Below are 17107 nucleotides of genomic sequence, written 5' to 3' on the forward strand. Positions count from 1 at the left end.
GTGGTAAATCTACAGTCCTGTTTTGCCAAATAGGATGACTAGAAATCGATATTGTAAGAAAAACACTGTTCCTCAAAATTCTGTCATAAGGAGATTATGCGTGACAGAAAATGTGTGTCCGTGCATGAGTTGAAACCGTTTTCAGGTTAGTGAGACAGTGTCAACAGAAAAGATCACACACACACACACACACAAAAAAGGATTAAATATTCTAACCTCATTTTTAAATTGCCAGGCGAAGGTTGTCCATCATATACAGACACCATATCAAAGTCTTCCTCGAGTGCAAGCGTGACGAAGGTGAGCTGGATCCTGTTTCGCTCCCCTGTTATTATCAGCCACGTACAGTTGGCGTAGTTTGGATAGCCATGGGGGAAGCCAGGCGATTCTATCGTTCCGTTCAGGCCTTGCATTACACCACCACATGATTCAGCTGAAAGAGAAAAATAAAACACTCAGTTAGGACATTTGGATTGAAGCTTTTGGCTACCAAATGGTGTTCAAATCTTTTCATAGTTCCCTTAGAAACAATCCCACATATTCGACAAAGGTTTTCGTTAATAAGACAAAAACAGAATTTGTGAGGGATTTGTGAATATCTTGACATTCATTGCCAACACATTCGCACTCTCAGGCTTTTTTGAATTAAAAAACTGGAATGTTAGAATTTCCTACTTCAAAATCAGACAGGAGTGAAAATTAAATAGCATGAAAAATTATATATTATATGCCACATTTTCTACTGGATACCAAATTGCTGCTCCTTTTGGTATGGAGGATGTGGCTCTCTGGTGGTAGTATATTTCAGATATACTCTTAATACAATACAATACAATACATATTGATTTATACAGTGCTTTAAAAACAGTGAAAGCTGCAACAAAGCGCTTAGTATCTAAGTATCTAGGGGCAAGCTATCGTATCTAGGGAAAAAAAGCAGTTACGTTAGTTAAGTTAGTAGAAAGCAACAGGGAGTGAAACCAAGATCAAGTCGGAATCATGCTGAGTTGAATGCCAAAGAGTACAAGCAAGTTTTGAGACACATTTTAAAGATGGGCAGGGAGGGGGCTTGCCGAATGTTCAGTGGAAGGACATTCCAGAGAGTGGGACCAGCAACGAAAAAGACTTAATCCCATCTGAGCCTCAGATTAGTTAATAATAATAAATAATAAATAATAAATAATAAATAATAACAGTAATAATAATAATAATAATATGAAGGAGACAGTCAAAGTAATATTAGTCTTTCCTCAAACAGGATAAAAATACATGCCTAGTCTTCCTGTGCTGCTCCAACATTGGTGTTCAAATATCTGCTCTCTCTGGGGTGATGATTCCGGCATTTGTTACCATTAAACTGACTGAAATTAGCTAAAGCAAAGCTATCTTGTTTTAAATGTTTTTTGGTTGTTTTGTTTTTTGTTTGTTTAATTTTCTGCTGAATTTGACACTAAAGTTCAACTCAGAGTGGGAATAAACAGCTCCAACATCTTTGAGGAATTGGTCACTTATTAATTCAGCCAAACTTTTGCATGTTGTGAATTGACAAAGGCTGGTATCTCAAATTTAAGATAACTTGTCGTAAAAAAAAAAAAAAGGTCAATCAGATTGGTCGTATTTCAAGGCATCACGGCTTAATGCAGTATACATACGGTCAATAAAAAGAACACAGTGCGCACAAAATGCCACAATTGCCACTTAGAAATGTTATAATTAGCCCTAATTTGCAAGCTGTGAAGAGTTTATTCGGTGGTAGGGATCTACAAATCGCTCCTCTTTTCCCCTGCACACGGAATCATGATTGTCGCTGGTGGAGAACACAAAAGTTGGAATCAGACCTCAAATTGGCCTTGTGTACTTTGCACAGCGTGATTGTGATAAGTCTCACAGGAAGGGTTCCTGCCGCCCTGCAACCGCTAGTACGATAGCAAGTTGATAGATAACATTGGTATGGATGGAAGGAAAATAATATATCTGTACACAATGTAGACATTCCAAAGGTTGGGGAACTATTGCTATTTTCTGTAATGTCACTGGACAACAGCTGTGCTTTTTCATCTTTGAAGGTCAATTAAAGGCTTTGTATAATTAGAATGTAGCCTGAATGCCATGTAAAATGATTTTGAAGATTGCATAAAATGCGTCTTTCAGTGTGGAATAGAAGAAAGGTAGTTAGTTAGCAATAAAGTACACTACAAAGGTGACCGTGCGCACGTGTGTGTTCTCGGTCCTGGGGAAAGTCAGGCCAGGCTGAAGAATAATCTGCAAAGTTAATTGACAATAACTGAATTATGCAAAGTTATGGGAAAGACAGTGTGTATGTCCAGGTTGCAACACATCCGTAAATGAGCTTTGCAAACACATGCAAATGTGGAGACAACAAATAACAATGAGCCAGTTCAAAAGACATCAGTATGTGTTCTTTAACTGGTGTTTTGCCAGCATTACTAACAAAACACCATCATTTATCCCCACTCGCCTTCATCTTTCATTTCCCGCTGGTCTCCTTAAGCAAGACCTGGTACATTTTCTTCCTGATGTCGCTGGAACATACAAACATGCGTCTGTGTGATTCCAGCATGAAAGTGAGCAGTAATTGTTTGTCAGATTAATTTATTAACCTTTTATTATTGTGATAACTCGCTCTCTCCCACGGGAATAACTCGTTTGTCTGCAAGGACAACATCCAGTCAACCGAATGTTGACAAGCAAGTCGGATTTTCCTGGTTTTTATTCTTTTCCAACTTGTTCCTTGCAGGTGTACCAGATGTTTCCACTTGCCCGAAGCTACCCAAACCACACATAGGAAACTATATGCTGGCAGCAATTGCAACAACAAAACACGTGCATGAGTATATGCATACACAAACAAACATGAAACCATCTGGAGTGTCCAGATTCATTTCAGATTGTTCTCCGCTGTCTTTACAGCCCAATTCACCTCTCGCTCTCAGCACTCGTTATGTATGGCTGTCATTATATCTCCAGTTGTCTCCCTTTTCTGTTAACACACTCTGCTGCTGCCAGATCGCAACTTTGGACAGATGGGGCGTGTAGGACTTCGCAGATATTTGCATCACATCATATAATGTATTGGAGCAACACACTCAGAGCTGGGTAATGAAATACTGTTTTTTCCTTTGCTGGTTCAACTCAACTGGTTTTTCAATCTTCTGTGCAGCATCGTCATTCTGATACCAGATTGTCTAGTGGCTGAAAACCGTATGGGTGGTTCCATTAAGGCCGAAGTACTTTGTCCTCATGAGCAAGCGCCTTGTTGAGACTCCACATGGATAAGGCACTCAATTGCTTTCAAATGAATAATGCGAAGGAAGTCTCAAAATAATCCAGTAAGGATGACAGTCATCCAAATTGAATACTTTTTACAGGCATGTTTATGAAGCGATGAAATGAGCAAAGCTACAAACGCCCTATAGTAAATGAGGCTTTACTGCACTGAAGCTAAGAGAAATGCAGCAAGCTCAGCTACTGCAATGTTGATATTTTAGCCGAATGCAACGACAGCACTTTCTGCTATATTTTTTATTAATTAAAAGGCCCAAATAGATACAGGTAGATATGCTATCGTTAAGCTGTTGATGATTGCAGACTGAGTTTGTGATAATGAGCTTCGCTGGCATTTGTTGGGCTAACTTCAGGAAATAGCTGGATATGTGTTCTTAAATATGTGCTGATGTCTTGGATACGGACAGAAGCTTCTTTTCAGAGTTGCAGTCAACACCATGGCCTATAACTGTTCTGTGAGGGCTCCCAAAGTAGCATGAAGTTGTTGGCAGTGGGGATTTACCAGCCTCACAAACCTCTGCCCCCTCCTCTGCCATCTACAGTTGTGCATTTGGCATAATCCACACAATTCATTGCCAACGTCAAAGCTGTAGGGCAGGCCCGAGCACTTGGATACGATAGAAGTATGTAATGTGACATCAAATGAAGTAAGGCATATCAGGTTTACAAGTGAATGTGGAAATTTATTTTTGTGAATGCTGCCATGCCTATAAGATCACAAAATGAGCGTCACAACCAACTAGCTAGTTGATGTTGAAAACAATAACGCTACAGCCAAGCTCCTTAGATTGTTTGACAACCCTGCTCTAGTGTTGTGGGTTGAATTACAAACCTCAAAACGTATTGTGGCAATATGTTCGTTTCTCCCGTGCCAACAAATCTATCTCTTGATGTTTGATTCACTCCTGTCCAGTTGTAAAAAGGGTGTTCGGGGCACATTTCCAACTTGGAGCATAAATACATGGCTTATCTAAACTTGACAGTTGTCTGGTGCAGTCCATACTAAGCATCGTGTCACCCATTACGATTAAGTATATACATTTGTTGACATGTAGTAATGCGAATCGAGAAGCATATTTTTCTGTAATAGAAAGAGCAATGCACACATACAAATATACACAATCTCCACGTGCACAGAGTCCCACTATGTCAGTCTTCATTAAAGCGCCACAGCAAATCATGTTGCCTTTGATTTATATCTCATGGGTTTTGTATTTTTTCGCTGGTCTATTTAACATTCTATCTGATATCTCATACAGAGTATACATCGTTGGATTCCTTCTACAAAAAAAGGAATAAAAGCAATAATTTCCAACTATAAAGTCACTCGAGCTTATTAATGGAGAAGGGCCAAAGAAAAAGTCTATAGGCTTCTGAAATTATCAGCGAGCAGATATGTGGTGCATGGGAGTAGAATCTCACTAGAAGGTCAACCATTTCAGAAAACAGAAGGCGTGCCTTGAATTCCACCGCACGCCAGGCCACAAATCGAACGGATCTTTCTAAATTAAGCTGGTTGGAAATATTGGCTGCAGCCATTCAACAGTACCTAATGACCTATGTGTGACATTTTTGGGGGAAGTAGGGGTTCTTTTCTGGAACCAACACTTTCCTGTGCATCACTATCTCCTACTTTTTGATGATCTCACAAACCGTGAATCTCTGTCACAGTTGGTTTGTCTCAATTTCCAGACCTTCCATTCTATAAATGTAAGTCCATCACTTTCATCATGTCATTGGGATTGCCAAATATGGCGCATCTCTCCTTGCACAGAAATTGTTACCTCTGTCCCCCATTCAGCATGTCACTCCTTGGCTGTCTTTTGTTTTTTAATCACAATTATTTCAGGATGGGCATGACAAAGTCACCCGGTAAATCTCGTGACTTTTCAACCTGGCTCTCTTACTGTTGTCATTGTCATAAAACAATCACTTCCTCTAGCTCTCTTTTGGCATCATTATTTCTAATTTAAAGCAGATTCTTTACTTACAGACAATGTAGGTGTTCAAATACCTGACATGTTTCGGCGTATACTTCCGCCTTCGTCAGAGTGTTACACTGTCTGTAAGTAAAGAATCTGCTTTAAATTAGATAACAAGTAGACAGGATGAACTTAGTACACCGATCATTATTTCTGTCGCATGACATCCCTTTTTTTCCTGCTCAGGCGTTAGCTTGTTTTCAATCCACCCACTCACCTCCTATATTTATCCCACAAAGAACAAATACCACACCCTTTCTCTGTCTGTCGGTCTTTCTCACCTCTACCATGGCCTATGCTCCCATTCTGGCCCAATGTCAAACAAGTGCAAGGAAGCAGGGCTGTAGTTAGATTGAAGCCTCACAGACACTTTAGCTAGTGCTAAAATGGCAGGATAAAAGGGGGTGTCTGCCAAAATGGATGTAAGACTTTCACTCTTTCAAACTTTTTCATCATTCAACAGCGCTGCCACCTTTGCCTCAAAACTATAGAAAAAGTAAATGGTGGTGCTCTTTACAATTTCTTTGACGCAAAATTAATGTTGCAAAATACAAAACATATCCAGTACCCGGTCACTATGGCAACAAAGGAAGGAAGACATGTAACATTTCCCTCATACTCAGGGGAAGTACGGAGGCAATGTCCAGAATAAATCCCAATGACTGTCAAGGAAAAATAATAACAATAAATAAAAAAGACAGCTTGGATGGACAATAAAAGATAGGTGAGATGGATGGCGTGTATGTGTGTGTCTGTGCCTCAGTGAATGTGCGTTGGGAAAAAAAAATGACATGATCAAAGAAGTAATTAAGTATAAAGCCGGGACGTGTGTGGGAGAGAATTGCATGTGATTGCGTGATAGCCGCATTTGCATCTCTGCGTGTCTGCGCGAGCAGCAGAAAACACAAGCCTCATTTTTCTTACTTTCTGAGGGAAAGGCACCAGTCTCTCATCATTCCGCCACCAACCTGCAATTCCAATGCTTTCATATGTTCAGTGATGAATAGGGATGTGCTGGAGTGATTGAAAACAAAGTGCCAACACAAAATGCAAATCAACTTGAGGAAAAACTGTGATTTGAAAGCAAACAGAGGGCGTCACTGCTTCTCCCTATCACAACAGGCAAGTAAAAATATTGCAAAATGTCTTTTTTTTAAACAATATTAATATTTTTCACTGATGATATTACGATCTCATGATTGTTCATAGCCTATAAGTCCATAAAGCTTTCATTCGTATGCACTTCATCAGTTTCAGCAAAACAGTTTGTTTGCTTGGTGCTTTGGGAGCCGCAGTCATTCCAGCAATACTCGAGCACTGTGGGCGGTCTTATGGCGTGATGGCCAAGTGGGAGTGCAGGTTGCGGGCTAACCATTTAAGGGGTCACACAGTCACAATAACCTACATGTCTGAGCCAAAATGCTGAGGTACATGTGGTTATTTGCCAAAGCCTGCACCGAGGGGAGAACTAGGGAAAACGTATTTAAGCCTCCCGGCGAGGCAGCAGAGTGAGACTCGAGCTGCAGGGTGTTATCAAGAGTATTGAGGCAGAGAATATATGAGAAATATCTTCTGCTGAGTTTTTTTCTACTATCGGACAATTTTCTCTGCGGCAGAAGCTTGGGGGTGATCTTTGCTTCACCTATGAGACTATTTTAACTTCAACATTATGAGACAGTGAGGTGTTTGTCTACTTACTTTAACCATCAGAGTGAAAAGAGTGCTCCGTCAACATGTCAACCGTCTTTGGTAGACACAACTTTTGGGAAGACTTATTCCATCACAGTTGTGTTCATAATGTGGTTCTACTTTGGCCGCAAAAGTTACCTTGAAATGCAATTTAGCCATGTGATTTTTATGCATTTTATTAATTGCATGTTATTGAGCGGCAGAGATTTGCCAGCGTATGGCACATGTGGTGCATCTTAGTTTTTTTTTTTTTCAGGATCGGTTAATGTTGCAAACTATTTTGAGGATTTTACCAGACATTCATAAACAGCTGTAATAGTTGCAAACAGTTTTCATTCTCTAAATTTTTGGACAAATAATTGGTGTGCAAACCTTAGAATTGACCTTGAACAAAAAACACGAACATTCCTGAGGTACCCACACATTTGAGAACCCTGTGCTCTGTGAGATACAGCCTTCATAGTCATTTTCAGAAGTTGAAACTCGGTGTTCACCAAACCTTGCCACCACTTGCAATTGATTAATAACAACGTAATTAAAGTCATGTTGTGTAAACGTGTTCCGTCAAAAGTGCGTGTCAAACCGACAGCCCTTCATTCACATTAATCAGTACCCAAGCAGTCGCTCTCAATTTCAAATAGGTTTATGACCCTTAAAATAAATGAATAAAAAACGTTTATCTTTCATCTTATAACAGCATGTCCTAATTCAAGATCACTCAACTTTGATCACCCAATGCTCTTTGAGGAGCTGACGTTTCGATTACAACAGAGGGGAAACAAACATTCCCTAAAATGCCTTTTAAAAAGCCTGTTCAGATGAGATTTTCTCCAACCCTGCTCCCTTTTTTTTCTGGCTCAACATTCTGAAAACAATCACAGACATGGGGACGGAAGATCAACTCATTTTCAAGTCCAGGCTGGGTTGAGGCTGTGTGACTGTTCCAGGTGGGGTAGATCAGGAGTGTGAACGTCACTTCTCCCGCGCTATTTTGTCAAGAGCAGCAGGCACTGTGCCTTCTGCGTTGGCTTAACGAAAGGCTTAGTATGGCTTGGATGTGGCTAATTTGAGAGATCTCAGTCTAAAGCAAAAGCATTTATATTTTCAAACTGTGGAATGACATTGCTTTGTAGTACCTCGCAAAGAGTGGCGTTTTTGTTCATGAATTTCTTGACTTTTAAAAGATGGATTTTCCTCCTATATTCCAATAACACGCATGTGAGGTTCAATTGTTCTTTGTTGGGAATATAAGTGTGAAAGTTGAAGGTGATTTCTCTCAAGGGGCAACTCACGATAGAATTTCGTATGACTGCGGTCAGAGGACACCGCTTACATCATCATCGTTCAATTAAGTGTTTTGGGAAAGGTTTCCCTTCAGAGTCTCCCGCAGCAAAATCTCTTGGCTTTCAGTTTTCTCAACAGAGCGTTCTAAGTCAATGAAGAGGAAATATACTCACATACACAAAACCATAAAAGTGGAAAAGATGTGCCAATGAAATTCATTGATGCCTCGCTGTCTTGGCAATGCATTTGCTGGGAAAAAAAAGCTCCGTGCTCAATATTTAACTTCCCCTTGGGGTGAGCTAAAAGAAGAAGTGTATGCGTTGCATTCTTGAAAAGTCAACCTGTGAATTTGAGAGAAAGCAAAGAGCCGACGCAAACACACACACTGAAGTTTCCCCAAATGTACAAAAACTAAACAACATTAGGCTCCTCATCGGTCAAAGCTGAGTGAATATGGTATCCACTCATTCAGCAATGTGAACACAACGGGCACAAACCAAATCTGCAAGTCTGCAAACATTTTGGTGACAAACCTGGTCAGTACTGTCTCACAATTAATTTCCTCACAAAACCAGAACGTAAGCAATTTTTAATCATTTTCTGCTTCATGTCTTCATCTCTAATCTCCTCCTCAATAAAGTTATTTTTTTCTTCCAAACAGTTCAATCAATTTCACCCAACAATATTATGTCTTTTATTGCAACTCGATATTTACTTTTGACTATTCCGCTGAAAGAGAAAATCAAAAGACAGGCTTTTGCTTTTTTTATTGTCAATACAGCTGTTGTCATTGCTTTGATTACACATTCAGTCTTATTTTCTTGTTGCTAAAATGTCTTTTGATTGGGATTGATGTTTACTGGTTGACATTGGAAATCACACATGGTTACTTGCATCAAAAGAGTCAAATATAAGTTTACTTTTTAGTTAGTGGAACTAAAGATTTTCAACATTCCAAACACCTCTTGCATCTGGGAACGAAAGATCTCCAAAAATGGGGTCGGATTTGACTCAATCAACTGTTAATTGACCTGCGGTGATTCCAGCCTTTAGGACTCTAATGTATCATCATTGACGAATCGGACTGGATATATATGCCTCAGCACTTCAGGACATGAGTTATGCAAGGAGTCTCCCCGGTTTTGAAATGCAGGATTTAATAACTCGTAAATCAGAATGAACAGACTTGATATTCATTTAATATTACTCATAAGGTATTTGTATCGTTTGTAGGTCAAAGCAAGAAGGTTGAAGTAATTAAAAAGTCAAAGAGAAAAAAAACATCATGATGGCTATTTATTTACCTTCTGGTTTGTTGGATATACCAATGTTGGCAGTAAGCCGCGAAAGGATTAGATTTTGGGCGAGTTGACTTTCATGTGCAGTGCCTCTGGTTAAATTTCACCAGTAACTAGGCCATTTTGCAACAACCCGTATTACTTTTCATCTAATACTCTAGATAAATGGTTTTCCAGATTATGTCAATATGTCTCATTTTCTTCATATGATGACGTCATGACCTAAAGCTGGAAAAAGTCTTCTTTTCTTTCTCCCTCAATCATTAGTTATTTGTCTTCTGTGCCCTCTCTCTCCATCATTCAATCCATCTCTCACTAGAGAGATGAGGGAGAGAGAGAGATTGAATGAGGGAGAGAAAGAGATTGAATGTGGGAGAGAGAGATTGCATCTGGGGGGAGAGAGAGAGAGAGAGTGAGAAGGGGGAGAGAGAGAGAGAGAGAGAGAGAGAGAGAGAGAGTGTGAGAGTGTGAGAGTGTGAGAGTGTGTGTGCGTGTGCGTGTGCGTGTGCGTGAGCGTGTGCGTGCGTGTGCGTGTGTGTGTGTGAGAGAGAGAGAGACAGAGAGAGGTAGAGAAAGCGTGGGAAGAGAGAGAGGAGAGGGAGAGCGAGAGCGAGAAAGAGTTTTGTCAATTCTGATATTTATCTAATTATTTATTTCTGCAATGGCGTCTTCTACTGTCAGACTCAAGGGTTTAGGATAGATCAAAAGCAAGATATTTCAAGAAATTACAAGTAACTCATAATCCAGAGAGAGGAAAAGAAAGACAACAAAGAGGCAAGGATGAATTAAAACTACGTGTAACGAGTCAGAGAGAGAGAAAAGAGAGGGTGGAGCTCTTTGCATCTTATACTGGCCCTTGGGGCCAGTATATACTATATACTGCACCGTGATTTGCTCTTCATCCGTAGGGATGTTGATGTTTTACATGAGCTTGCAAGGTGTGCTTCTGACGGCTAATCATACATAGACACTGAAACAAAAATACACTCACATATAATTGAGAGGCATATAAATGAGAATTAACTCCATTAACTCTTTGAACTCTTTCAACAGTAGCCAAAATGGAACTGTATAGTGCCACTTAGCAGTTTTTTTGACGACGATACTAGTGCAGTGTGTTCTACCGGAAACAAATTCCGTGTGTGTTCTACATACATCGACATAAAGATGATTCTGATTCTGATTCTGAGAAGCGGGAAAACAAACAAGAGGAATGGGAGACTCCCTTGTCATTGACACACCTCAGAGGAAGACAAAAAGCACAAGGTCAACCCCAAGGCCAAGCATTATCTATTCATTTTGTGTCTGATTTTCTTTTTGGGGGGGGGGGGGGGGGGGGAGCAGGCATTTTTCATTGAAGGTGCTTTTGTGTAGTTTATATATTAAATAAAAAGTAAGGGAATGCTCATTGCTGCACCCACAAAAATTTCAGATGGAATTTTGGCATCCATCAAATTCATTATAATGCTGGGAGTAGATAAGTTTGAACGCAATTTTGAATGGAATGTCATGATGTTGGTAACCAAAGTATTCCCTTGTGTTTTTGCAAATAAAAATAATACCAACATTACTGCTGCTTTATTTGTTCCATGCACGCAATGATGATGCAGCTTTTCGGACTATAACTCATCCTTACAATTAAAATGGATTTTTGCTGAGAAAAAAACTTGCAGAAAACAGTAAAAGCTAATTTTGTTTTTATGGCAATTTGCAGTTTCTCATTACCAGCAGTGCAAAAACTGTAAAATGCCAGTCATTATTCTGCGTTATAATAGATTACTGGAAACCCCCTGTATGTGACGTTCATTGTGCTTATCTTTAAGAACTGCAATGCAAGCAAGTTTTGGTTTGTGGGCATTAGCAGTAAAGCCCTGCGGGGTCATGAAAAATATATTAATAACAGGGAGAGTGTATATCACAGTTGTTCCTCACCATTATATTATCGCCGGTGGGGAAACCTACACTCGATCTGTCAATGCATCAAAACTGAGTTATGACTGCGGCCTTTTTTTCTTTTTCTCAATCAGGGTCCAGCGCCCTGTGCGCCTGGGATATGTTCCAGCGGTAGAGACAGTGGATGGAGAAATGAAGGTTGTTGTTTTTTTTCTTCAGTCTGAGAAATCATGTATGCTTCACAAGATGAGTTGAGGAACTTGAATTATCCTTATGCTACGTTGCAATATTTTCAATTCTAAAACACTGTCTTAAATAATTTCAAATTTCTAAAACACAAGGCTCTCCTGAAGGTTTGGGCTATGTCTTGGTTTGTATTTAAAATGAATAATGGTATTGTTGTCACAACGATGAGTACGACACACACCCACTGCGATAAATGAATATTCACTATACTTGTCTGTGTGAAAGGAGAACGAGTGATTAGCGAAGGGTTGCATTGTTGAGTAATATGAACCCCATGCTTCACGCTCAGACTTACTTCTCATATATATATATATATATATATATATATATATATATATATATATATATATATATATATATATATATATATATATATATATATATATATATATATATATATAAATCAGATATTACTTGCCAGTTATCATGTTGCAAGACACATCGCAATGTACGTAAGTTTGTAATATGTCACTTGGCCCATCGCTACATCAGAGCAACTGACTCACAGCAGTTGTGTTGACGTAGCCCATTCGTTTGCTCCAAGTCTATAATTTCCCATCCGCACATTGTCAATGACGTTATTTGGAATGGCAGCATGACCCCATGAATGAAAAATGGCATTTTGAATATTGAAGTCAACATGACCCTGCATGGTCATTGTTGTTTTATATCATTACTGATGCATATCAAACACACAAGTTAACAAAGTTAGAAAAAGTTTCTATGCCAAAGGGAAAAGCCCAAGGAAGGATTCAATGAAAGTTTCTTTGCCCATGAAGATATATCGATATTTTTTCGGACTCCCTTGAATATCGATATAACGAGACTTTACTGTATTTCAATATTGGGGAAGAACTAATCGTACCCGCAATTCAGACAATTGGGTTCTGACTCTTGATATGGTATCTGAATCAGAATAAGAAAGCCTTTAATGGTTCCACAGTGGGGACATTTGCAATCTACAGCAGCAAGATTGAAAGGGGGTGGGGTGGTCAGAAAAAAAAATTGCCGCTGCAAACAAAGATACAAAAAAAACATGAATACATTCCTGTTTATTGTTGTTGCATTACATTCTTGTTCAAAGAGAATACATATTTGATGAATATGGAGCACACAATTATAAGGTCAAATGGGCGCAACTCATTTCAACCTTTCATCACAAATCAACAATTCCAGACCGACATATGGCTTCTTTTCCATACGTGTTTAAGATCAAAAGGAGTTTATCTGATGGTTCATGATAGGTGCCAATAATGACCTCGAAGTAAAATTGCCTCTCTCTGATGTACACTGCAGGTGTGCTGCTGAAGTGCTGGCAGCCTGTCGTCATGAAATTCAACAAAATGTGTCAGTCGAGAGTGGCTGAAGAGTGGGCAATGAATCAGACACATGAGAGCGGGGCCCTCTAAGGAAGTGTAAAAGTAAGGCTGAACGGAGGGAAAACAGTGCGGAAGACACAGAATGAACGCAGAACATAGAGATCCTGCAAAGTAGCAAGAGGTTTTGTTCCAAGGAGGATATTGGGGAGAACAGAAGAGTGATTCCAGTACACAGGAGAGCGTGGGTGTCTGGGTCTATCACGTTTAGCTGTATGCACTTTTAACAGATGATCTGACATGAATGATCAAATTAGAAATCAGATAACTTGTGTCTGATTTCGGGTTACATTGGTGTTCATTTTTTAAGTTGAAATAGTCATGCCATTGAAACAAATACAACATATTGTGAGCTGTGTTTACATCTGAATTACTTAGTTAACACACCTAGCAAACAGTGGGTAGTAGCAAGTTTGTCTCAACTGAAAAAATACAGTATTTCAGCAAAACTTCAAAATATTTACAGAATTTAATTTAAACCACACATGTCAATAAATATGCATAATGTGCAAGCCATTGATTGGGCTGAAACAGAAAAGAAATAAGAATTCACCTCCAAGACAATGCCGCTGGGACCGATCATGTGACCAAAATCCATCCACAGGAAAAGAAAAAATGAAATATTGCAACAAAAACGTTTTGGGTGATTCTGAGGACATTCATCATAATAAGCCTTTTTGACATTCTTAACTGCAATATAAGTGTATAGTAGGTTAACTAATGGACAGTAAAACTGAACAAACAATTTGGTAATCAGTATAAACATGTGGCAGTCACTTGAGAAATGATTCTCTTCACATCACCACGATATTGTTCACAATGCTGCAAAATGTCCATTTTAAATGCTGCAGCACTTTACACTGTAGCTACAAAGTACAATTTTTTTGTATGTCTTCTGAAACGCCACCATGGTTAAACACACAGTTGTGGCAATTCCGTGTGTGTGTGTGTGTGTGTGTGTGTGTGTGTGTGTGTGTGTGTGTGTGTGTGTGTGTGTTTTTTGCCAATAACCAAATTCAAAATAAGACCCCATCTTTGTATCCCTGGTTTTAACCAAGATATGTCCAAGATATGTCCAAGCTCCAATTAGATGATAATATGTGATTTGGTCCTCAAATGCGATTCCACTTCGACTCAACTCCTGAGAAATAACCTCCAACATGTCTGGGGCGGATGCTAATTTGAGATCTTTAAATGGTCTTCCTACTTAAACAGGACTGACCTTTGCCTGTTATATTCATCGTATGAAGGGCAGTGTGATGGGAAATAAAATATGACCTCCTCCTACTTACTCACAGATGTATTGTTCATAAACACGTATGCACAGGTAGTAGGTTAGTGTTTATGAATTGTGTATGTGATAAACAACAAGAATATTTTCAGTGTCTTGGCAGCATAAGACAGAAGCAGCGAGAGGATCAGAATTGCAAAGAGGTTTACGCAGCCATATAAATGATTAGATTCATAGAGGTATAAAGCCATTATATATTTTAACGATTATTGATAGTCAGGAAGAGTGAGATAAGCAGGAGCAGAGAGAGATAAAATGAGAGGTGGAAGGGATCAATGGAAGAAAGACTGGTACTTAAAGAAATGAAAAAGTGACCACAGATGAGTTATGAAGTGGCTCAATTCATGTCACCGTGTGAGAGGACAAAGAAGGATGGACGTGGAAAGAAAACAATGAGCCAAGGGCCGTGTTCTCCTTAGGTAGTACAAGCAACAAATCTATGAAAATGTGATCATTAATACTCATCTATATATTGCAAACTGACGCCAAAATAAGAAAAATACATTTCAGTTTGTTACTGCGCCTATTAAACATTTGAATACAGATAAGGACATATGCATCAAGTTAAAGAAATACAGTATGCTTCCTAATTATTAGCCATGAAATTATGTGAGTGCACTTTTAAAGGTCCTTTTGTGCAGATACCTCCATGAATCGTAATTTAACAAAGAAAACAATTAAATAAAATTGGATTTTGTGATTTACTGTGAATATAAAAGTTTACTGCATAATTGATTCCTTGCGTTTAATTTTGCTCACTGTAGTTAACTCAACTGTTGAAACAGTGAACAGCCAATCTTGTCTCCAAGAAAGTCCGTTGCAAAGCAACAAGACTTCCAAAGTTACTGTTTTGACATGTATAAGATTCTGTCAATCATGTTCGGATACAATATTTAATTATATAATTCTGGAGTTTTGTGACGGTGTGAATGTATGTGTGAATAGTCGTTTGTCTCTCTAGGTTCCCTACGATTGACTGGCAACCAGCTCAGAGTGAAGTCTGCCTGACGCCAGATGTCCGCTGGGATAGGTTCCAGGAACTCCCCATGACCCTATTCAAGATAAGCGGTGTTGGAAATAAGTGTATATATGGATGGATGGACAGATGTACTGTAGAGTTTAGTCTCGGTTATTTGTATTATCTGAAGAAAGGATGTATCACCCAAAATGGCAGAAAATACAAAATCACCTTTTATACTACGACCTGATTAAGGTTACACAAATAGGATACCTGATAAGTAGCCAAAAGTGAACTAAGCACATAATCAGATAGGATTACATTGATATTAGGCCTCTAAAAATCTGATTGTACATAACTTCGGCAAATGTGAGAATTAAAAAAAATATTTAAAAAGCACAGACCACATCCACAATGAACCCAAAACAGTTTCCATTTCAAAATAATCACTTGTAAGCATTGAAATGTTTTTTTTTTTTTACTTCCTTTTTGTTTTCCGTGTCAGCTTTTATGACCTTGATAGGACTCATTTACCTCTTCCCAGTGGCAGCTATAAGATGGCTGGCGCTGCTATTTTTGTTTTGCTCCACTGAGTTCACAACATAATTCAAATGTGCTTCGTAGTTAACTTCAATAATAGCTTTTTTTTTTTTCATTTTTCTCAAGGAGAGGAAGGTGGTGTCTATTTCGGTTGAGGCCGTTATTTGTTTCAGCGAAAGTAATTAAGTGTTTTGAGATTCTCTTACTTAAGGAAACAAAGGTATTTGAGGTTAAATGACAAAATAAAGAAATGAAAACCGCCATCCTACTCTGAATTTTGACATTTTAGAATGACGTGTTACTTTCATTGTGCCTCTAACTCCCATCACTTTCTATGGAACTTTTAGTGGGGGTTCAAATTTCAAGGTTCATTTTTTTGCTTTCAAGAGCACACATTCACATTATGGGAATTTGAAAAAAACATTATTCAGGTAAAATAAAGATCAATTCAGACTTTGACAAAATAAGTGGTTTGTGTCCACTGAAGTCGCTTACATAATCATACATTTGTTGGGTAATGTGAGAGAGCCGAGCTATGACCATTGCTGGTTTGAAAGGACGTTGATCCATCCACAAAGTCAAGGATAGACACGGTTGCTGGGGCACTTTCAATTGCTTTACAAATTCTAACAAAATGAAAAAGTAACACACTCATACACGAGCATTGACAACGAAAAGCAACTCAAAGTGCAACCTGGCCAAGCGGGGGTCACACCAGTCAACAATACTGTCACTAAAGACAGACACAAGTTTAAATTCTGCTTTGAAAAGCCACAGAGATTCAAAGTATCGGTACATATTTTCTAATCGTCATGTAACAATGGAAAATCGATTATGAAGAGATTATACAAAGATTCAATGGGCTGATCGATGTAATCCACTAGAAAAAGAATCCTTAGTCCCAGCCTTTGAGTAATTTAATTCATAAGATAACTTTTTCCGTATCCTCAGACTTAACTAACTCACGATCCATAATGGTGGATTTTAAAGCGAGAAAGTAACTTTTAATCAAAGGCTGTCAAGTATCAACCTAGTTTTCATCATAATATAAAAAAAAATACTGGCAACATTCTGAGCCCTGAAGAAAAACGCTTTATCTCTACTTTTCAGCTTCCACAATCTCAACTTCCTTAAGTTTGAAATGTCTTTTCCTGAGATGTGTGTTAGCAGATGAGAGTGTATTGATAATCTCTCCACAGGATCCTGCTCTTGTCCATCTATTGGCTTTCAGTTGAGATCCCACC

General features: G+C 38.8%; 1 protein-coding gene across 1 annotated transcript in view; it reads right to left on the reverse strand.

The window, feature by feature from the left end:
• The window catches only part of csmd1a (CUB and Sushi multiple domains 1a), a 379749-nt gene that overhangs the window by 289588 nt on the left and 73054 nt on the right, over positions 1–17107 (reverse strand). Inside the window, exon 2 of the mRNA XM_088992707.1 lies at positions 217–433. Within this exon, the coding sequence (XP_088848833.1) occupies positions 217–433 (217 nt within the window). The remainder of the gene's footprint in view (positions 1–216; positions 434–17107) is intronic.

The sequence above is a fragment of the Hippocampus bargibanti genome, linkage group LG03, assembly GCF_051943395.1.
Source record: "Hippocampus bargibanti isolate YZ-2025 linkage group LG03, ASM5194339v1, whole genome shotgun sequence".
Lineage (NCBI taxonomy): Eukaryota > Metazoa > Chordata > Actinopteri > Syngnathiformes > Syngnathidae > Hippocampus > Hippocampus bargibanti.